This window comes from Agelaius tricolor, unplaced genomic scaffold (assembly GCF_023055355.1).
Source record: "Agelaius tricolor isolate 1412-34295 unplaced genomic scaffold, bAgeTri1.0.p SCAF_1, whole genome shotgun sequence".
NCBI classification, from domain to species: Eukaryota; Metazoa; Chordata; class Aves; order Passeriformes; family Icteridae; genus Agelaius; species Agelaius tricolor.
The window spans coordinates 21251881-21276026 of NW_027269261.1; the positions used below are offsets into that span (position 1 = coordinate 21251881).

Genomic DNA, 24146 nt, shown 5'->3' on the forward strand with positions numbered 1-24146 from the left:
AGTGAATAAAAGCAAGAGAGAATATTTTAGCTGTAATGCATCTACATTCTGACTTTTGACTTAATTCTGACTTTTGATTCCAATATGAATGCTTTGTGATGCATAGCCTGTTTTTTCATTGCTGTTTAATTCTGTTACTGCTGATACTTCTTTTATTTTAAGATGATGGCTTGGCAAGGTGTTGGTAAATAGTGTGTACCTGTTAACATTATCAATAACCAAATTGAAAGTCAAGCAAATACTATCACAAACTCATGGAAAAGGTCACTGCAAGTGTGAAGTGTAATTCAGCAGGAGATAATTTGGATTGTCTGACAGTGGAGGAGGGTACTTATAATGGATTTTTCCACAGTTTGGCCATGATTTAACAATGTATTCAAGGGAAATACCTGTATCAATTAGCCTTCATTTTTTAATTCAACTCTTCATTTTTTCTGAAAACCTTTCTCTGTGAAAGTGCTTGTTAAAAAACTGGAAGGAGCTTTATTTGGGCTGCTTTGCCATTCTGTTCAGTATATATATGTTCTAGTTTTCCAGAAAAGTATTTGTTTCTAGCAAACAGCATATGGAGATCAAACAGGAATTGAGGGCTCTCTCCCAGTTCTGCAGTGCTCAGGCATTATTGCTTAGGCTCAATTCAATGTAATGAAATGTTGCTTTGCCTCAAGTCATTTAAGGCCCAGTACTTGCTTGGGAGGAGCCTTAAAGAGGAATTTGGTTTGCAATTGGTTGTTCCAAGCCATAAAATACTAATGCTACCAGAGCACAAACAGCTTTTCCCTCTTCAATAGTAGTTAAAGTTCTTGTTATCTGATACACTCCCAGTTCTCAGAGGACTTGAGAGGAAAGAAAGGTGACAGAGTCAGGTTTATTTCCCTCAAGTAGTTTCCTCATTCATCCCTATTTATTCTCAGGTTAGTTCAGATACAATACAGGGTCGTTTTTAATTGCATCTGAGTGTCTGAAATTAAGTTCTAGGACAGGAAGAATCAGGTATTACCTCTTTCCAGAGGAGAGATTTGGAGGAAATTCTTATCTTCCTGCCTCTGTCAGATGACTGCGTTAGCACAAAATTAATCCAAATCTGTGGCCCCCAAGATCTTGTGATGCATTTGAATGGGAGTTTGACCTAAAGAGAATCCTTAATTAACTGTATGTCCTTAGGGAGTTTCATAACATGAAGTTGCAGGGTTATACTCAGAACTCTGTTGCTTATGAATGTAGAAATCAGTGTGTGTTATTTTCAGTTTGGGGTTGTTTCTTGAGGGCTTTTTTAATACTTATCATGACTTCTTTTGATGACACATCATCTAAGGTCCATACTTTTCAGCAAGTTAATCAGCTATTTTTGTAAAGAAAAGAAAAATTATCTGCTTACTCTGCTTCTTTAGGGAATGGTGTACCAGGAAGGTTCTTTGCAGCCCATTCATTCTCTTGACAAAGTGGAGGAATCTAACAGCAGAATGCAGCATAAACAAGTTGACTTTTGCATGTATGCATCTGAATGTTGCCCATCTAACCTTTTTAGTTTAATATTTACTGTATATATATGATTAAATAGAATAAAACTCAGACGATCCATTCATTTAACTTCTATAAGTTCCTCTTATAGTCTTGAACTTGGCACAGTGTACCCAATACTTTCAGTATCCTTTCCAAACAGAAGTCAAAAAGGGAGTGTTAAGAATCAACCTAGTGCAAAAGGCAATGACTAGGGGAAGACACCACCTGCAGATGACAACAGAAGTGGGGAAAGGAATGCTGAAGCCCCTTGAAGTTCCTAGCCTGTCTTGTGCTGAAGGCTTGAGAATGAGGAACACAAGTAGTTACAAAATGCTTACCAACTTCTGCACCAGAAAGATAAGCTCCACACTCTCACTGTGAATGTGGGAGCCCTTAGCTGCTTTTCCAGGCCAGCTCTTAAGGAGATTTTTCATATTTCATCCCCTTCCTCTCTCATTTTGTCTGTCTTTTTATTCTAGCTACAGACCTACAACACTACTCCTAAAGACATACAAGGAGGAAACAAAGAGGATGCATAACTCATTTTCAAATAGCCATATTTAATCTGTTCACCAGAGCAGGAGTTTTGGGGTATTTTGCCTTGGAATTGTAGCGCATTTAAATTTTGATCTGCCGGGCCATAAAACTCATGGTTTTACATGCGCTTCAGGATGATTATTGGGTAGAGTTTAGTCAAGCTTCAGTAGGTTTTGAGCAGCTTCACAATGCACCATCTAATAGCATAATTCCTGTCAGTATCAGGTATGCTGTTCTTTTCTTTTCCTTAATACAGGTGTCTCTGAGGAAAGCAAAATTAAAGTCACTCTCTAATTCCTACATCTGACCATTTCTTTGGTGAAGACTCTAGCATCAGACCATAGATGGTGTTTTAATTGATCTTCTGCATCACTGTATTCCCATAGTTATGTTTTTTGTCACATGTACATTGTCTGTCTTGTACTTTGTAATTTATTTGGTTTCATGTGATAAAGCTGACACATGGGCCTAACCCCATTTTTGTGAAGAATGTATTATCAGTTTTTAACAGGCAGAAATTCCTAGTCACTGCCTATAGCAAGATTGGCTCCAAGACTGTTTCTACTCCCTTGGAATAGTCTAGGGAATAATAGCAATCTTCTAGAGATGGCTCTGGTAAACAGTATTGAGTAAAAGGGAATTTGCCAATCAGTTTTCCTGCAAAAACAGTCTTTTAGTTAATGAATGTCTTCCAGTGTTTTAACCCACATGAAGACTACATTGACTGTGCTTAGGTATCTCTGGTAACTGCTAAATGCAACAAACCAATTTATGACATTAAACACAATATGATTAATGTCAATGACATAACCCAAACAAGATATATACAATCTGGCTAGATCTTCCACAGATAAAAAAATTGAGTTTGAATATTTGTATGTGTTGGCTTTAAACAAATAAGCTTCTCTTTAGAGACCAATATAAACCCCATCTCTTTTCTCCGGTGGAGAAAACGTGATGAAAACTGGGATTTGACAAGAATTTTTTGAAGTTTTTCTTTTCACTTTATGAGGGGGAATCAAATTATGTTTTGACTATGTAAGTTTCTAGTGTGATACCAGAACAATCATTATGTTGGTTGTCCTTTTATAGGGATAATTGTGTGCACTTGATGTGGCTGTTTGTGTTACTCTTCGTGTTTTTGCCCTAAATAGTCTATAGGGAGGTAATTTACAAGTACAACAAACAGTCACCTGAGTAATTCTGTGGTTCTTTCAATCTACAAGTGCATCGCTTATGATGCCTCATGAAAGGTGACTGAAAAACCAAAAGAATGTCATATGTCAGACAAAAATCCTAGATCAAGTTTAGAGCTTCATTCCTTCCAAAGTATTACAACTAACTGTAATGGCATTTGACAGTATTGACTTTTTTTGTATGACTTCTTTCGGCTAACTCAGCATTCTGAAAAAATAAATAGTGTTCTCTCTCTGTGATTGAAAGGGTTAAATAGTACCAATTCATTACCACTCACAAAAGGATTTATTTTCTTCTCATAAATCAGTTTTATTCCACATTTTTATTATTCCCTTGGGTCAGCTGCTCCAATTGAAATCAATACAAGTGCAAGTGACACAATCAATCTAGATATTTGATTATGGATTTGAGACTCCAAGTTCTGCTCTGTGTGTTTAGCTAGTCTCCTTCTGATAGTGTCCCTGGAGAATGGAAAATTCTTATTGGCATCCATGAATTATGGGCATAGATTCAGAAACCAGATACTGTGATAATCTCCATTTATGTACTGCTGCAGCTAGAGAAAGAATGTTATAACAATGGAGAAGCAAACTTGATGGTTTAAAAGCTAACTGGTTTTGATTTTTTTTTTTTTACTATATAAAGTCCCTCATGAAATAAACTTGATAAAATCTCATAATTTGTCTATAAAACCCCTCAAACAAAATGGATGAAATCAGTAACTATATGCTCTGTCATCAGCTTAAGATTGCAAGTGCAGCAAATGATTTTGATCTTTGATGTCTTATGTCAAATGTGTATTTTGCTACTTAGATTACTCAACTGTGCTGGGACACTTCCTCCTGTTCATACCAGGATAACAGTGCTTAGACACTGGAAACCTTTTTGAAATCCAGAGAAACTGGTTGTACTCATAGAATATTTTCCAGAGTTTGGTTTAGGTCATGAAGCTGCATTCTTATTGCGTGTCTCTAAGTGTGCAGTGTGGGGACTCCTGGACTGATGACTTGGTGCTATTGCAGAAAAATGGGGTTAAAGTAGAGATGAATATAATTACAGCAGAGATTTAACACTATACTGAAACATACTGTTTTAAGTGGAAGGTTAAAATGAGACTGACTCAGCTACAAGACTCATTAGATGTTTCTGTGTTTATGAGAGAGTAATGAGAAAAACTAAAACAGTAATTCAAATCAAAAAGGTTTCTTCTTGGCAGCTTCATCAACAATTACAGAGGTTTTTTAGTCCAAAGCCTCATGGCATGAGCTGAAAGCTCCAAAGGGTAGATGAGACCACACACTGAAGATTCCTTCCTGCCTGCCACCATGACAAGGCCTAATCTTGGCTGCAGTCATTAGCCATCCATGGGGTCTGTGCTAACTTTCTTGAATGAGCTCTCACATCAAGCTGTGGGCTTTATTCATATTTCAGTCTGTAGAATTAATGAGCACATAAATGCACATTACTTAGTGTTTGTAACACTAATAATCACTTATTTCTACTGACAGGAACATGCTTTCATCATAATGATTACCCATGCTTTGCCTTAGGGTTCTTGAAGTGCTCTGAAAATTTTCATAGAATCATATTACAGCTGAGGTCAGAGAGCACCTCTAGGGAACAACCAGTTCAAGCTCTCTTCTCCAAGTAGGGTTAGTTGGAGCACATTGCCCAGGAGTGTCCAGCTGGCTTTTGAGTATCACCAAAGTTGGAGACTCTGAGCAACTTCTTCCAGTGTTTGACCAATGTCAAAGTAAAACAAAGTTTTTTTATAGGTTTAAACAGAATTTCTTGTATTTTCTGTATGTACTCATTTTTTTTCTGCTGCTGTACCTTGTTAAGAAATGTTTCGCTACTTTATGCCTTCACAACAGATATTTTTAATATTTTACACATTTTTAAGATCCTTTCTCCTCTTCTTGAGGCTAAACAACCTCAGTTCTCTCAAATCCTCATTGTTTGACATATTCTTCAAGGCTTTAATCATCTTTGCATGGACTCCACTCCAGTAAGTCCAGATCTGTGTTATGCTGGGGATCCCAGAACAAGATGAATTCTCCAGATGTGTCTCACCAGGCTGAATAGCGAGGAGGAATCTCCTTCCAGTGTCAGTCAGACAGTGTACACATTCTGTATGTGTCAAGACAATCTAAGATAGCTCTACCAAATCTGAGTCTGTAAGAAGCCTCTTTGAGTGATGACTTGAGTACCAGTCAGAAACTAATTGTCAGAAACTGGGTCTTCTAGGTTTCATATTTCTGCTGTACATGCCAACACAGATTTTGATCTTGTTCTTCAAATATTTTCAATTTTTCAGTTTTAAAACTAAAGGGCTTCTTTTAATTCCCAGGGGAAATGGAAAAAGATAAAATTTTTCAAAGCAGATAATGTGAAACTCTTCTTATTTACAGGGAAATTAATATTTTGGATTCATAATTTTTCCAGTTTCCCACAGCACTTTTAAATGACCTATTTTGACTCATTTAGTAACTTTCCTAACCCATGAGAGTAAAGTTTTCATGTGTTAAGAGAATCTTTAAGTTTTGAACTCAGTTTGATGGACTGTGACCATGATATGTCCATAGGAACAATAGATCTGTCAGCTCAGGAGAAGGGGAACAAGACAGTAGTGGTTCAAGACATTGAGGCAAAAAATCAGCAGTGTGCCCGTCTGAAAAAAAAAAAGAAAGAAAAAAGCTAACAAAAAAAAAAATCCTCCAAAACAGAATGCTAAAATATAAAAACCAACCCAATCTCAAAACATAAAACCCCCCCCCAACAGTTTGTTGAAAAGGTGGGTATGGCATCTAAGCCAAACTGCTTCACAAGTCAATTTAACAATTGAGACGACAATTTGAGAATAGTTCATTATTACAGTTCTTAAGAAAAGACAGTTGCCAATAAGGCCAGGGAAGTATTTTAGCTGGTTTTCTACTGGGATAATCAAACTAATGGAAAGTGATATTTTTTTATTCTAAATACTCCATTAGAAACAATGAGAAAGGAAGAGAACTAGAAAAGAAAAATCTTAGCTGGGAGGAAAGTAGCTTTTGTGGTAGTTAATGAGGCTGAAGAATAGGCAAAACTAACAGGCAAAAGAACACAAAGTGTGCATATTCACAGAATTTCCCACCAAAGATGTGGTGTCAAAGAGACACAAATTAGCTGTGTCTCAAATAGGGACAGAAACTGGTGACAATGAGGATAAGCTCAGAGGAAAAAGGCCGAAAAAATGAGTTCTTGTTTCATTTTTATTTTGCTATTCTAATCTTATTAACTTTTTCTGTGGTCCAAGGTACAAGGCTTAAACTCTGTATGCTCACAGTAATATAAAGCTGGCATAAAACCAACTGTGTTTGTAATAGTTAACTAAGTAATCTTTGAATAGATCCTCACATGAACTGTTCCTTGAGCTGGATTTTTGCTGCCTTTAGTCTTTGACTAGTCTTCTGCAGTGGTAATAGTTCTGCTTCTGTCTGCTTGAATATTGTAGGGCAACATGTTCTGTAATTTAAAAGAGGTTATCAGGACATAATGGACCTATATCTAAAGTATGGATTGGTATTAATCACAAATGCAGTGATATTAATAGAATTACTTGGTATTTGCCCACACTTGTGAAATATGTGTCTTTCTCTGTTTAATACATAAAAAGGAAACATCTAAATTTATTACCTTCTCCCTTAAAAGCAAAAATTTTGATCCTGATGGGAAGAGTACCTTTAAATGTGCCCAGATTTAGGGGGAAGAAAGTTCTTATATGTAAGGTGAATGTATTAGTTTGTATTATTTCTTTGCCATGAGAATGGTTTCATGTTGTACCATTTCCTGCGCTCCTCACAACCTTTGTCACATGAATAAGATATCAGAATGCTAATGACTAATATACAGTATTCTGTGTCTGCTGATGCTATACTGTACTGCTGTGACCTTTGCAATATTATGTATTCTGATTGGCTGTGCATTTCACCTATTCCCCACAAGTTAATAAGGCTGTAAAAAGGAGAGAACTTGAAATCGCCAGCCAGTCAAATTACAGAATATTGAAAAGGTCAGAGCAGCACAGCACACAGAAAAAAATTATGGAATATATGAGGCATTAAAATTCTTGTGACAATGATTATAACAAGAATGGAAAAGGATACCCCTTTCTGTTATTTCAATCTAGTGAACCCCATAGGATGACAGACCCAGGACAGCAGTAATTTACACACCACTGCTTCACAGGAGCTTAATTCCCCTATTTACAGGGGTGCTGAGTAACAGGAATGCACATCTGCTTGGGAGTCCCCTGCAGAGTGTCCACTCAAAACCATCCTGAACCTTCAAGTACAGATACTCAACAGCTAGAGTGCTCTCTGAAGCTTAGCACTTTTAAACAGTGATTTTGAATGCAATATGTATTTCTGTGTCTTTGTTTCAACTATACATAACTTTTAAGTATATTTATGGATATTCTTTAGTCCTCATTTCTTCATATGAATCTTTTCCTGAAAAACGGACATACTTTGATCTGGCATAAACTAGGAGTAAACTGGAACAGCAGAAGTATTTCTCAATTAGCCTTAAGCAAAGAAGTCCTGCAGATAATTTTGGGGAGTTACGGAGAACTGAGCAGGTAGGCTAGTAAAAGAACAAAACCAAAACTATGCAAAAATATGGAATGATTAAGGAGCTTAGGGAAACCCTTCATGTCTGCAAGGGATTTGGGTTTTCTTAGGAGGTTATAGAGAATAGAGTCTCTTTGCCCTCTCTTGTCTGGATTTATCTTTTTGTGCAGGTGTTTGCATGCCTTAAGCATTCATGGGTCTGGTGAGCCATTCATAGATGTGTAGGAGTTTGTTTTCTGCCTATTTAGGTTGCTCACTTTAACAGAATTGTGGGGGAATCTCACTTGTTGGGGTGCTGGTGTATGTTCCTGGCAGGAATCACAAGGCAGAAATGAGGAGGTGTTCTGGTAGGAACTACTTGTCTGAAGTAGAACAATGTCTCTTAGGACTCCACACTGCTTTTGGATCTGCAATGGACTTGCTGGTGGACTACAGTGGGACTTGTGGGCAACATGGAGAGAAAAACACCCAGGAAAACTGGACAAAGGGAGGCCTCATCCACTTATACTCACAAATTGGGTCCACACTGCGGCAGTCTGGGCAGGAATGGCATGGAATGATATGACAGGGTTATCGCTGTATCGCTTTCTGTCAGGCTGAACCTGTGTGTCTGCATTTTCCAGCCCACTGAAAGTACAGTTTAGGCAGTGAGAAGTGGCAAAGCTCCATATTGCAGGTCAGCCACAGCAAGACCTGCATTTTAAAAATGTTCTAATATTTTATTTGCCAGCAGCAGTAACTTCCTTGTCTGGGAATTGGGATAAAACACCTTTTGTCTGTGTAAAATTTGGGCTAGGAAACTTGCAAGTACTCTTTAGCTTTTTATTAGAAGCAATGAAAAATTTTGAGCTGCTATGTTGTCTATCTCATTGTAAATTTGCAAGTTCATTTTTGAGCTGAATAAAATGGTTATGTAATTACATACTTCTCCTAATTATTGGGTAATTATATACTTCTTATAATTGCCGAGTAATCACTCTGCTATAACAAGAATTTAATGTTACAACTAATTGTATAATTACTGTATATTAATGTTGTTATCCAGGCAACTTGGAATAGTGTTATCCTTTTAATTCATTTTCTGTTACTCGAAACTGTGTTTTTAAAATATAGTATAGTTAGCCATTGAAAGAAAGATTAAAAATGGAATAAAAGTAGAGGAACTACATAGCTTCCTACCAGGCTGAGGTGGATGAAATTAAAATATTAACAAGTTATATCTGTACTGTTGATAGGAAAATTTTCATTGTCACATGGATATGGCATATACAAATTACTGTTAGACAATTTCTATAATGCTTGAGGTTTGACTCTATCCTATGTGCTGATCTGTTAACACTTGGTTAAAAATGTATTTTTAAACTTTCCCAGACATTGGAGGTGAAACGTTTGAAAATGTGTCTATTTTTTTCCATAGCCAGTGGAGTCCTTAAGTGTTTAATGTCACTATGATCTTAAGAACATGTATGTCAAATATTGTTGCACAATCTTCACAAATAATAAATCACAAACATTGCAAAAATGGTGATAGATAATAGGAGAAATGTGCTTTGTTGGACTGTATCTTCTCCCAAATCACACACAGGGACAGTTTCCCAAAGGTGCAGAAGGAGGATTTGATACACTATTTAAAAGCTGAGATCAAGTAATGCAGATGCATTTTTCTAGTGCTGGTTGAGTAGCCCAAGTACATAAGAGTAATCTCAGACAAAATAACTTTGTTTCTGCAGCATTCTATAAATGGAATGTGTAAAATGTGGTTGTTCTTGCATGTAAAGAAGCTTTGCCTCCATTGCTGTACCTAAAACAGGATCTCTCAGATAAACTTCAGTGAAATCCAAAATGAATCCATCAAGCTTCATGAAATCATTCTACCTTCACTCTGCTGTAGTCTGTTTGGGTGGTCTGGTGCTATGGTAGGGTCCAGTCCAGGTAGAATTTGAGCAATGAGGAACTAAGCTGCAAGGCAGTTTTATAAAAAAAGAATTTTACAAATCTGTCCCCTTCTCCAAAACCTCAAAAAAATAAGCTTTTTGTATGTTACAAATAGAATAACTGAAAATACCAGTGCTGTTTATAAACACCAAAATAAAGGAAGGGCTTGAATTGGTACCATAAGTGAACCAAATTCTTCATAGGAGTCCCCAAATTAGAGGAAAATCCAGATCACTCATCCGTGGTACAATGTAATGTCAGCATGACTGAAAGGTACTGCAAATACACCTTAATGCATATCATAGAAACATGGAATATATGAAAAATTGTTTCTGATTTAACAGCATTTTGGTTTTAATAGTTAATATGAAACTTGCATCAAAATGAGTAAGTCCAATAAGTGTCCCTTAAAAAATTAATTTTAAATTTGATTTTTCTAGGTTTTTTTTGTAGTTCTGTCTTATTTAGGTTTTGTAAAGGACTCAGATGTAAATATTGAATCTTCTAGCTGTGACAATGTCTTAATTGATTTACAATATTTTTACAGTTATAGTCTGTTTACTCTTGTTCTCATACCTGTGGTCTTAGGCTTGTGTTATTCTGCTGTTGTTTGTAATACAGAATTTTTATTAACTTCAGTGTGAGAGCCCTCCATGGGGTGATGGATAGTAATAATAATAATATTATTTGTTTATGGCACTTCATATACTCAAAATATAAGATGATATTTAAGTGAGTGAGCTTGACTCTGAGATATGTGACTGAGGTCTTCATTAAGTCAAAAAAATGTTACTTGACATATATAATTTTTTATTTTCTAGTCTAACTAGGTATTTTGGAAAGGTTTTGGTTTTTTGTTTGTTTTTTTATTTATTTTAATTTTTATAGGGTAGAATATTGTCTTATCTTAAGTTTGAGATCTTAAAAGGGTTGCAAAGGACATGTAGGTTGCTGTGGTGTCCTCTGATGATTTCAACTGATAAAATGAGTACTTCAAATCCTTGTTTTGTCTTTGAGAGAACTGCAGGCCGTGCTGGAAAACCTCTGTTACTGCAGACGACTGTTTGTTATGCATGCAATGGAATTAGCTTATCAACTCCTAAGTTAAGCATTTTTCTAGCAAATTGAAAGTGTTTTGCCAGTCTTTCATGGGTATAAGAATTATCATTAATGTTTGGAATCTGCAATTATCACAGAACTGTTCTGGAACTTCTGTTTGCAGTATATAGCAATCAGCTTTGCAGCTGCTTCGTTTGTGTATTGGTTTATTTTCTAAGATTTACAAATGCCACAAACTGTTGGCAGAAGGAAGAGAAATTGTGAATAATAATTTTTCTTCCCAACAGACCAAAAATTTGTGTGTGTTACTGGTATAAATGGCAACTCTTCATTTGAGTAGAAATAAGACTTGGTTCATAAAAACAGTGAATTGTAGCAGATGTGAGGTCTAACATTTGTTCTTTCCCTCCCTCTCTTGTTTTTCCATAACAGATAATGCTAATTATTCTATTGTAAATGATACTCGGATGTTGTGCAGCAGCAAGGAATTCAATGTATGGGTACCCATTAAAGGACTAATTCCATTTTCTAACTACACAGTACAAGTGAATGCCTCCAACAGCCAGGGCAGCTTGATAAGTGATGCTATAACCATAGTCATGCCTCCAGGAGGTAAGTATGAAAAAGTGCTTTTTCTGTGCATGTAACAATTATATAAACACTCTGTTCAACAAAATGTTATTTATTATGGCAGCTGAGGACTGAAGTTCAGAAGAATATGTTTGTATTAGTAGTTCTTACTCACAAAATTCTTTTTGGCTTCTAATTTGTCACTTTGTTCCATTTAAGAACTAGAAAATGAAAGTGCATAGTTGTGTAGTTTAGCATATTATAAAGGTGAGAAGTGCATTATGTAATTCATTTTTTTTCAGTGAATGGTAGTGTATTCTGGCATGGACAGCTAATCTAGCCCAAGAATATAAAGAGACTCACCTGCATTTTGTAATCTGTTTTAGAATAAAAGTTGTAAGTGCTGACAAGGAGCACTTACTAGATAGACTTAGAGAATTTGTTTAATAATAGTAATATAAATCATTGGCAATATATTGAGCCAGAATCCACAAAATAATGTATCTGTAAGAAAGTAAATTACAATGTGCTGATTTACAGTGAATTAGGCTGTAAGCCAGTCTGGATATTATCTTCATAACAATTTGAAATAAGAGAGTTGAGCAAATATGCCCTAAACATTTTACAATTACTTGTTTTGTGGCTTTGTTGTTGTTTGTTTGTTTTTTTTCAAGAAAGCTTATATTTATAGCTGATGTAGATGTGCTGCTTTTGTATTTTCTTTCCATGGACACCCTAGCTAATTAGTTTTTGTTAAATAAATGTCAATGTATACAATTAATTTAAGGCAATTTTGAGTTTTTAAGTGAGAGTCCAACAACACTTGTTTTTGAGAGATGTGTGGTGTAGCTGTTGAGCAAGAACAATGTAGAGGAACGTACATACAATTTGAAAGCAAAAGAAAAGAAAAAAAGAAAAAGGAAAGAAATATTATAAAACTTAGAGTTCAAAAACCCAGCCATGAAACAGCTTGCTTACAAACAGATGGATTTGGTTTGGGGACTTCAGAAAAGTGAGTAAATACAACACAGAGTTTTTATGACAGATTACTGAGGAACAAGGAAAAAGTCAATTCCCAGCACATTTTATACTTTTCCTATCTGATTGTCAAGCTGCACCTACTATTAAAAAATATATGTTCTCATATAATAATAAAACTGCATCTGAGTTTTACTGCTCGTTTAAGACTGAGCAGTAAGACACTGATATTTCTAGCTCCAGTGTCACATTTCAGTTTTGCTTAGGAAAATTTGGTAGTGAAAATTTCACCAAATGACAAGATAAAGGATCTTTAAAGATAAGCAAGGATGTGCACAAGTTTATGACAGCCATTAAGATACACTTTCTTTCATCATTAGATTGTTGTTGATTACAATTAGAAAACTTATAGCTTTGAAATTATCTTTTTTATGACCTTGTGGTAGTTTAAAAGCAATACCTCATTGGTTAAATAGGTTTTAGTTCATGCTTCCTTTTAGTTAATGATCTGAAAACATATTATCCTGATTTACACATAAAATCATGCTGAAAAGCATGTGGCATTCACTAGGATATGTGTGTTTAAGTAGAATTAAATTAGCAGTGAGAGTTATTAAAGAAATCTTCCATACCATTGTCCAGTGGACTGTGATCTGTAGAGAAATGACTAATAAATGAAGCAGTGCATATGAGAGAAGTGCTCTCTCACAGGCTGTGTTTTCTCTATATGTGTACACATGTACAGACACACACGTGTGTGTGTAGGACAATAGAGGTTTGCTTTACCAGGATGTTTATTGTAAGAACCTTTGAGGGTTATACAATTCCATTGCATGCTAAATTATGAGTATAATGGTAATTTTACACTGGGCAGTATTCAGTGCCTTCACACTTTCTAAATCATTAAATGAAATCTAGATGCTACTTAAATAAGGAAGAATTTTATTTTTTTACTTTAGTGGCCAAGATTTCACTTAGATGGAAGTTTTGTTTGCTCAAAAAGTAAAGAAGGTCTCATTATGTACAAAAGCACAGCCTTTTAATAAGTGTTAAGATGTACCATTCTCTTTTCAACGATATAAAAAAAGTATTTAAGTATTTCTTAAAACTATTTAAGAAATCTGCAATGGGGAGCCTAGTTCATGGAGCTTGATGGAAGATTGTCTGAGAGGGAGAGTGATTGAGGACAAAGTGATATTCCATTTTGATGTTATTGCTGATCACTGTTTTACAATTATGATACAATTTTTTCCAATATGCATTTCTTTTGTTCCTTTATTTTTTTTAGCTTTAAAACACATTGCACACAATATAAAGCACTCCAAATCTTTAGTGTTACCTGACTGAATATATTTTAATTTCTTATCAAGCTGATTTGCCATGCTTGAAGTCAACACTCAAAAAAAAACTATCTTAGAAATAAGGAATTTATTTTATCTGCACTCTCGACTAAAATTGCAGTGCAGGTTCAAGAGTTCTTGGAAAGACTAAAAAAAATAAAAACTGAATCCAAATGGTAATCCATAAATATGAAACTTCCTTTTGACCCTTACCCTGTAGTGGTCTGGAGTTACTAATGGGGTTAGGATTTCAACTCTTAATGGGACTCCGTGCATTAGTGTTTGGTATGCATGGAATTCAGCATTCAGTTTAATAAGTGGTTGACATTGGTGATGTCCCTTAATTTGCTTAAATCTAATTGGCTCTTTTATCAGTCAAACCTGTATGGATTGGCAATTGATCAGAAAGGGTCAGCCATGACTGTGCATGTACTTAAATGCTGGAACCACCAGTTAAAGTCACTGTTGCATAATAAGAAGCTGAAACCATGAGAACAAATGATCTTCAGAGTCAGAAAGCAAAAGAAAGAGGAGAAGTTTTTCAGGATGTTCAAGTTCAGAACAAAGGCATTATGGAGTATATAAATTTTAAATACACTGCTTTTTGCCTCAAGACTTAAAGCTTTTTTTTTCCAGAAGAACTGAAATCTTGTCTGAAACTGTCTTTGTTACATCAAAGAACTGCATAGAAAGCTAAAAGAGATGGAAGAAGCATAAAAGGGCATAGTTTAAAATGATTAGTGACAAATTTCATACTGCAGAGGTAGAAGTAAATTTTTTTGAGTTTTATATTTTTTCCAGAAGGAATAAATTTGTTCTATTTATCTTCTCCTAAACTGCTTTGGTAGAAGCTGTAAAAAAATAATATTCTAGCCAGTACTTCACATTAATTTGAGGATGCCAGCCATTAAAACATCTGGAAAACAAATTGTTTTAGAATTATTTTAATTAGATAAATGAATTGAAGGATAGAGTGGATATAAAACTGCAAAATTCTGGGAGAAACCCTTTTGCAGAGAGCTCTTGGTTATACATTTTTGTCCTCAATGAGTGCTACTTCTGATGTAGTGGCACATACAAGACGCCATCATTTTAGAATTGCTTTGTAATAAGGGCTGGTGAGCTGGCAGAAAGGAAATTTGCAATCACTGCTTATAATAGCTTATACTCAAGTTAAATCCTTTTATTCCCTTCCTTTGGCCACCAAAGTCTGAGTATGGAAGGGAATGGGAAGAAGATGGATTATGTTGAATAAATAGATGCAAAAAGAAGGATGGGCTGCTGCTCTGATGGGAAGCAGGAGGGTGGAGTCTCAATCATCCCCTACAAAGCAGGAAAAAGGAATGGATTTCCAAGTCATGACAAGAGGTCTGAAGACTGTTTTGGACGGTAATTCTGTATCACATTGCAGAGTTGACTCCCTGTGGATTCTTATACTGGGGATTACAAACCATTAACTTGGTGCTGATTTATCTGTAGAAAAGAGCCTCAAAGAATTGATACATCCTGTGTGAAACATATAAGGAAAGATATTCTGAAAAAAAATCTGCCTAAGTAGTGAAGTGCCTCTTTAAACTCTGCCATGATTTATTAAGTATGTTGTTCGATTATGTGCTCTGTCTGTGATTTGCACAGCATAGGAATGTCTAGCAGGAAAAGATGTAAGATTTTGCCTTAGACCCTTAAGTCCCCGCTCCTTGCAGGTCCCTTCTTTCTGAGTGGAATGCTGCATGCCACTGCCTGGGCTTGTTCTCAGCCACAAAACTTGAGCCTACGTACCTGTAGCTGATGTTTGTTCAGTATCTACAGGAGATGGTGTCCTGCAACCAGAGGGTGTCAGCCACTGTTAGTTTAAGTCACAACACCTCAGAGACTGGATACTGAACCTCATCACAGGACCACTGATCTAATTATGCAAACAAGTGGGAACCACATCATACAACTTGTATTCACATCTGAAAGCATTTGCTCGTGGAGGTTGATCACTGAAGCCAGCAGGCCTCCTTAGAGAAATGAATATTCAATAAACAAAGAAAACTGATGCTAAGTCAGAATTATGTTGGAAGAAAAATCAAACTTGAATATGCTAGAATTTTCCCTGTGAGACAGATTGGTTTTCCTATGTTTCCTAGTATCACATTATGTGACACCATAAAATTTGTTTTGAAAGAATGTCCTTTGCTTCAAATTTCAGGTGTTTGAGGCATCACCTTTTTTTCTCTCCTTTCCTTCTCCTCCTTCTCATTTTCCTCTCTCTCCCTTCTCTTTTTAGAGTTAAATCCAAGAGAAGGAATCCAAAGGGATTCTTTTGTTCTTTATCTTCTATGTTAACAGAAAGTTCTTAGTGAAAAATTGTGGCCATATCCTTTCTACAGGAACTTTGAGGAGAGACCAGGATAGAGCAGGGAGTGGGGAAGAGCTCTCCTGCATCTCTCATCAATGAGCTAGCTAATTACAAAGGGTCAGTAGCAAGCTGTGTAAATTGGCCATTCCATTTCCTTTTGTCCAGAAAGGTGATTTCATGGGGATATAAGGGTAGGATTCCAAAGGTGCTTGTGTGGGAAACTGGAAGTTTCTGTTCTACTGAAACAGTAATTCTTCTCTACTCTCTGCAGTATTGAACTGATTGTCATTTTCATTAGTGCTACTTTCTTCTTTTATTCTTTTCTCCCAGGCTGTTCAGCACACCTTTCAGTGAGCTCATACTGTGTCCATTCTTGATTTTGGATGGGTGTTTTGCATGGCAAGAGACAAGAGAAGTCTCATTCCTGAACAGTTGTGTCTTCAAACTCTGGCAGTGGGAGGCACAGAGATGCCCTCTTTGCTGCTCACTTTCCTAAATTGCAGCCAGTTAGGGCTCAGCCTGACTCCACGCATTGTAAAGGTTGCTTTGAATTGAAGCTTAGTGTAAGTCCCAAAACTCATAAACCTGAGTTTTGCCAGCAGGCAGTGACACTCCAACTATGTCTTTTTCTTCTGATTGCCTCTTTCTCTTTGCCTTTGCACCCTGTGCTTTTGGGGTTGGGCAGATCTCCCATAGTTCCAGCTGTGTTCTTTCCATGCTGCAGACACAAAGCACCTGCATTTAGCATCTCCTCAATTCCTTTGTCTCTTCTAGAGCAGCATGAAACACCTGGGACAAGAAGATCAAACCAGCAATTTTAGTTGCCTGGAAGAACATGGATGTGTTTTGCTTGCTTAGGGAGAGCCAGATGAGGCAGGGAGGACTGTGCAGCAGCTAATTGATCATCTATAAGCAGTCAATTAACCTCACTGAAGAGGTCTCACTCAGGTCTTTCCAAAACCTTGGCCCTAGAGTGAGATCCAGACTGTACTTAAAAGCTCTTAGAAGTAATCTGTACTAGGGAAGATGCCATGCTGAAAAACTACAGCTTGATTTACTAAAGAAATACAAGGAGAATATCTAGAAATGGGGCAAATGGGCTGTTGTGAAATTTAGAGGTAGATTATTATTTAAAACTATTACCTACTATCACATTAACTTATTTCAGACCAATTTCAATTGTACATGAAAAAGGACATGATTTAGAAGAAGTGTGCCAATTTTATATAATCTCAAGCTTATTCATTCTGGAGCTTTTTTTACTTTTGATTTTTCTTTTCATTCTCAGCAAATCTGAAGTAGATTTTTCAGTATTGTAACTGAAGTCAGCAATGCTTATGTGATAAGTTAGGCTCTGCTGAAGGAATTCTACAATAAAATGCTGTTGATATTCCTGGTGAAAACATAAAGAAGACATTTGAAAAATCACACCATGAATTTTGTCTTTAGAACCATTTCCCAGATATATGTAAGTACTCAGAAACAGATCAATTTTTGTGTTACTTTGCTGCAATGATTTGTGCTGCTTTTCTAAAAAGCCCATGTTTTTATACTTTCTTTTTTTGACAAATCCTGCCCCTATAGGTTTTGGAATAAAATTTCATTTTCATTAACTGTCAGCAGAGGCAAATATCTGTGAGGTTTTTATTTGTTCATAGGTTTGCTGAGTTTTTTTTGGTCACGTCAATCTGTATTTTCTGCACATGAAGATTCTGCACATCTAGATTATGGGAGTTAGCTGGTGATCATAAACCTTTTGGGTAAAGTGGCAAGGTTTGAAGGCTTGAACCACTTTGCACAGTTCGGGAAGTTTTGAAGTTCCTCTGCCTGCAATGACCTCTACACCTCCAGCAGAGTTCTGTCATCCTGTTGCATATTTGTCATATTTCCATCTTAGGGAAAAAATCCTAATGGGGGAAAAATTAAGGGTTTTTTAAGACCTTCCTGAGGTTTAAATGTAGCGGAAATCAAATCCCTGTTCTTTTCCTTTCTTTAGCTAGGGAAAAAATTAGAGATAATCTTTTTAAACATCATGGCCATGAAAGTGCTTTTGCATTTTTTTGCTGGTTCTATATACAGTTAAAAATTACTCTTAGTAACTACATTTTGAGAATTTTCTCTTTAGTTTGGAAAATTGAAATTGAATTAAAAATATCTGAAATTTTATATCTGAATTCTTAAAACACTTTGCAGAAAAGAAGTATTTTTCCTTCCTATAGTTAATGATTTGTTCTGGTAGTATTTCAAGCTTGACTTTTCCCTACTTTTCTTAGTGTTCTTTTCCTGTTACACCTATGTTGTTAACTTTAACTCAGTTGGCTGAGTACCTGAGGAGAAATAAGCTTCTCTATAAAGGCAGAAAAAGGGAGAGAATATGGAAATTGAATGAGAATTAGTGATTAGAGTCACCACTTCTCCTCTGGTGTTCCTATAATGCAGTGTTGGTGTGTGCTATCCTCTTTCTTTCAACAAAGCCAACTATAAGAGTCTACAGCCCTTAAAGGTTGATTCCTGACATTTGACAGCTTTTTCCTCACTGTTCTTTTCTTTCTGAATGTTATTTTTGTGTCTGCATGAATGTGCAGGTGCACACACACAAAAATGTATATGATATATCAGTATATGCATGTTCATGTATAATGATTGCTTTCTGTCTTTTTTATCTTTGGATCTCTATGCAGATCATGCTTATTCCTCTGACAAAGAAATACTGTGCTCTTAGATTAATTCCAGCTGAGTAAAATGAGAAGGGGAATTAATGTATTTCATGTTGCTGGGGGATATGTCCACTATTGAATTATATTAATCCTTACTGTTTGTATACTGACCTGTTTACTTTGATGATTTTTACAAGTATATCTGCCAATTCAGATTTCCAGTAGGTGACTGAGGATTGCTATTCCCATTTTACAGACAGAGAGAGAGAGAGGCATGTGTTAGCAGCAGAAGGTAAAAGAAAATTTTATACTCCTCATGCTGGAAAGTATAATATACATGTCACAAAGTTTGTCAGCCTTTTTTCTTAGACTGACTTAGCTTTTTTCTTAGCTTAGACTGGGGGATTGCGTCTCTATGAAAGGTGTCACCATAGTTTAATGCAGCCAGTATGTACAGAGAAAATGCATGCATTCAGGTTGACTGAGTTCAGATTATCTAAAAACTTCTAATAATATATATATATAAAGAAAAGAAGTTGAATAACTGAAGAGATGGCATTATATAAAGAAAAAAATACTTCTCTTTTCTCTATTTTTCTTTAAGTTGAAGTTATGAGTACTCTTACATACTAAGTAGCCTATTTGAGAGGGTTATTCATAAGAAATTGATACTGCTGTCCAAAATACTCAACTGATGGCTGTAATCTGAATTAATCAGCTGTAAATTTTCTGTGTGAAGGATTTAGCCCTTTGTTTGAAAAATGAACAAAGGAGAAGTTTCCTGTGGCTGTTTACTTTTTGTCAAAAGATTGAAGAAAATCTGTATTTTAGAGAGTAAGTATTGCCAAGATATTTAGTTTACTTCAACCTCTGATTAATAGTGCATGTATTTTGGGGTAAATACTCTAAAATGTCCTGTGGCACAGAAGGCAGAACACATTTAGCCTCATTTGGGTTTGAGTAAAGCACAATGGTGTTAAAATTACTTTAATCAATTAGGCTACCTGATTTTGAACAAGATGACAGTAGTCAAGGTCTTTTCAGTAAAAATACTTGTGAGCAGATCATTTATTGTTGTATATTGACATGCTACCACCAATTCCAGTGAATTTATGTGTTCTTCAGTATTATCTAAGGAAATGAAGCCCAGAGATAATTCATAGAAATGGTTTATTTGTTACAAGTGTCTAGAACAGGGCATTAACTGATGGGTAGCTACTTAATAATGCTGTATGAACATTTCTATGTGGATAGCTTAGCTATAAAAGGTTGTAATCCTTTTACCCTATTCATCAGAGAAGTCAGCTGTATATTTTGAACAGATTATTTCAGTGTGGGAGTAGTCTTGCCCGAATTGATTTTTATTCACCCTAAATATTAAATATTTACCTTCAGAATATAACACCTATATCATATTTCTGTCAATTGAAATGCTGTATTTAGTGGGGAACTGTGATGGGTTAAAAACAGTCAGGGATTTTTGTCACAGTTAGGTGCAATGGAGGTGTTACCTTTGATATTCTTTCATAGCTTTTCTTTGTTAGAACACTAGCTGAAAAAAAGGAGATCTGGATCATTCATCTTGTCTCCCAGTTGCTGGACAGTGTATTAATTTCTGGGTTCTTAAGCAGACAATGCAGAATAATGTACACCTATGCTGTTGAAACTCTGCTGTTGGGTGTAGGGGGAAGTCATTTATTGGGGGAAAAGAGAGCAGATGCTGTTGTAATGTGGGGCTGATGACACTTCCCAGGCCGGGGTGGGGGAATGTGCACAGCAGCAGCACAGGGCAGGAGGAGAAGGTGCTGAGTTCTGCGGTTCATGGCTCTGGATGGATGCTCTTTATCAGTGCTGGTGCTCAGCATAAGCATCAGGATGTGATCCTATTGCTATTTTCTAATACAGCTTAATTTATTGATACCACAGCTGTTGGACTGGACCCTAACGTGAAGTGACAGCCATAGCATTGCAGTTGGCATTTCGAGGAGTGATAAGAATTCTTGTTTACTCTGTAAATGTGGTGGCTCAGATTTGTCAGCCTCGGCCTCGTGTATTACATAAGAGAATAATACACAGTGTTTTGTTGTTATTTTTCCTAATTATATCAGTTTTATTTCCAGAACTAAAATTTTGATTCTTCTCTATTCCATTGTGCAGATTACACCCCTGAGAGTTTTGCATGTTGATCAATGGCAGGGTTTGGTTATATAGGAAAAAACCACTCCATACTAGCAATGATGACAGATACAATTAAATTAATTCTTTGCTGTCTCCTTTGATGTACACAGATTTTCCTCATTAATATTGATGGACTTCAGAGTCACAAGCACATGTTGGGGGTAGGGGGAAGAAAGCCCCTGAATGTTGTATTTTGCTTTTTGTGGAGCTGACTATATCGCTTTATGTTTAAATATAAGGAAAGCTGCTGACAGTTTTGATATATTAAATTATAACTGAGAACTAATTCAAGGATCAAAGATACTCTTTGGGAGACATCACTTTACTGGTAGGAAAAATCATTACCTTTTTTCCCAGTCTCATGTATTTGTACTGTATGTCTTGGAAATATCATTCCCTACAGTTTCTGAATCTTGATGTTTAATTTAACGCAAAGGTCTTTGAGCAGCACAATGGGAGGGGGGCTTCTGTTAGTGAAACCTGGTAGAAGGAAATTGAAATGTACATGTTTTTTCTCATTTATCAAAGAAGTGCAAAAATCTAAACTGACATTTTATATCAAATGAATTATGAACTGTGTACCTCATACCTAAGGGAACAACAGCTAAATTAGACTTTTGTTAAAAAGAGACAGAGAGAATAAAAATAGGCTTTTAATAAAATATACACTCATTTTTGGTATTTTTTTCTGAATCTGACATATACTATACTTTGCAGAAGAAAACTAGAGAATATAGGCCACTTCAAAGTCTATATGCTTTGAATGCCATAGAGTAAATTGAGAAGCAGGTTAAGATGACACACAAACCAGAGTTTCTACTTAATAGATATTGTGGCTTTGATATTTTTGTTTTCAGCCTTGTCCAACTCAGGTGAACAGGAAAAGTTAATATGCTTTTTAATAGCATGAAGATTGGAGCAAAGTAAGTAGTATATACTTCAGGGGGGGTTGCTAGGGGATTTTTGGTTAGTTGGGTTTTTTTAGTCTTCCATTTGTGAGAATGTGGTTGCTACTGAAACAGACTTCCAGGGAGCAAAATTTTACAAGACACCTGATGGAACCTTAAGAAGTCAATTTTCAAAGAATTATGCAATCGGTATTCTACTGGCATGGCTTCTACTGTCTTGAGGTGAACAACATTTATTGCAAGCAAAGACAAGACTCCCAGTCTGTAAAGTTAGAGTTTTTGACTCATTTTGACACTGAGTCAAAGCATTTTTGTGATTACCATATATATCATAAGGAATTAAGTTGGAGCTGTGAACAAAAGCCAGCTTTGTGTTGCCTTGATTACTAGGAGCAGAAACTTTAGGGAACCTCTTTTCCTCCTCTTTCTGCAAGTAAGGAAAGAATTTGTGAGATGGAAGTCTGTTCTGGCTGCAGTTGTTTTGTGGCCAAAAGATAGTCCAGTGACCTGGATCTCACAGATACCTGTAGGATATTCAAGATATAATAAGACTGCACCACCCACTGTGTGTAGTGGCTCCCTAACACCAGCTAATCTGTCATCTTGTCAGATCCATTTCCTATTTATGGGCACTCTCAAGCTTGGTTTCCATCAGAAATGGTAGTATTTCATACCATCCATTATGTACCACAGAGAAATTTATGGATTAAAAATAACTACAGGTAATCTTATTGCAGAGCTAATTTATTTGAACCCCTGCATTGTTCTCCAGTCTGTACTTACAGTAATATATAAACTGAGGCTTCTGTCAAAATGCACATCAACTGGTAGCACTGCGGGTGGTCTGTTCTTTAACAGGGTGGTCTGTTCTTTAGCAGTCCACCAGCACATCCATATTGCAGGAGAGCAGTATGAAGAGACTTCTTATTTAATGAGACTTCTTATTTAGTAAGAGCATTCACATGTTTTCCAGTATCCCATTTTCTTTACATTCAGCTGAGAGTGCTGTATTTTCTTAGTTTCTTTTGCCACGTTGGATGGAGATAGACTCATAGAATCATTTAGGTTGGAAAAGATCCTTAAGGTCATCAACCAACCATTAACCTAACATGACCACCACTAATCCGTGTCCCTAAGCACCACATCTGCACACCTTTTAAATACCTCCAGGGATGGTGACTCTACCTCTTCCCTGGGCAGTCTGTTTCAATGCTTGACAACCCTGTCTAGCTAATAATCATTTGCAGAAGCCATGTCCACTTGTTCCAGTAGAATGGTGCTTTCTGGTTTTGAATATCTGATGTTATCCTTTTTCCTTCAGTCATAGAATAAATCAATATTAAAACTTAATTTTTAAGGGATTATGCTTCAGAACAATGCATATGCTTCTTGTAACATCACCACCTCTGTGCCTTTTCCTTTTTCTTTTATCTTTCTTTTCTTCTATGGAATTAGAATCCCCTTCAAAGAATTATTAGGCTGAAAAAGAGTTAATTGGGAAATCAGCTCATGCCATCTTCTTTCCTTAAAATTGTAAATTATCTCATTTTATTTAAGTATTCATTTAGTCTGATGGAGATTTAAAAACTTTTTTGCAGAAGTTTAATCCCATTGCCGTGTGTCCTGTTTCCCAGGACACACATTTCTGTGTATCCTGGGAAACATTCTCTATCTTTGCAAAACTTTTGCAAAGTTGAAGATAGTATGTCTATCCTTACTGTTCTTTTAACTACATAGGTTTAAACTTTCTTCCCTTGGCTTTTCCCAACCACGAGTGATAAAATTCAGGGGTTTTTTTGTTGTTTTTGGGGAGTCTCTGGATTTCCAGAACTAGAAACTGTTTAGTTTCAAACAAGAAGCTGCAAGATTAAAAGCCACCCTCCAATACTCTGAAATTCTGGCATCAACATTAAGAAAAAGTTTTTAATTTAGCCAACAGTCTGCTCACCAGCAATCACCAGAGGTGTTTCTATCAGTGTGGAAGGTACCATGCCTGCCTCTGGTTATATCTCTCTGATTCCAGACACTAATTATAAAGAAAGCTGTAAGATTTTGAAGATGATGTCAAATTCTTTCATCTTTTTCCTTTGAAAAAACGAACCTAAGCCCAAAATTGCTAAACAACCAACTACGAAAAAGTCCAATAATAATAATTATTGCAATTCAAAAAAAACCTTCCGAACTTAATTTCTAAAGCCAGTTCATGCAGGAAGCTGAAGTTGTTGCATGATGATAGACAGGATCTTATTCCCACTGCACTTGCCACATCTGTCCCCCTAACTTAAAACAGGCAGATCTGATAGTTTCTTAAAGCTATTTTAACGAGATAT

General features: G+C 36.1%; 1 protein-coding gene across 9 annotated transcripts in view; it reads left to right on the forward strand.

Annotated features, from left to right (window-relative positions):
* The window catches only part of USH2A (usherin), a 373983-nt gene that overhangs the window by 204508 nt on the left and 145329 nt on the right, over positions 1-24146 (forward strand). For all 9 annotated transcript variants that reach the window (XM_071426043.1, XM_071426058.1, XM_071426050.1 and 6 more), the window contains one exon: positions 11274-11453. In XM_071426043.1, the coding sequence (XP_071282144.1) occupies positions 11274-11453 (180 nt within the window). The remainder of the gene's footprint in view (positions 1-11273; positions 11454-24146) is intronic.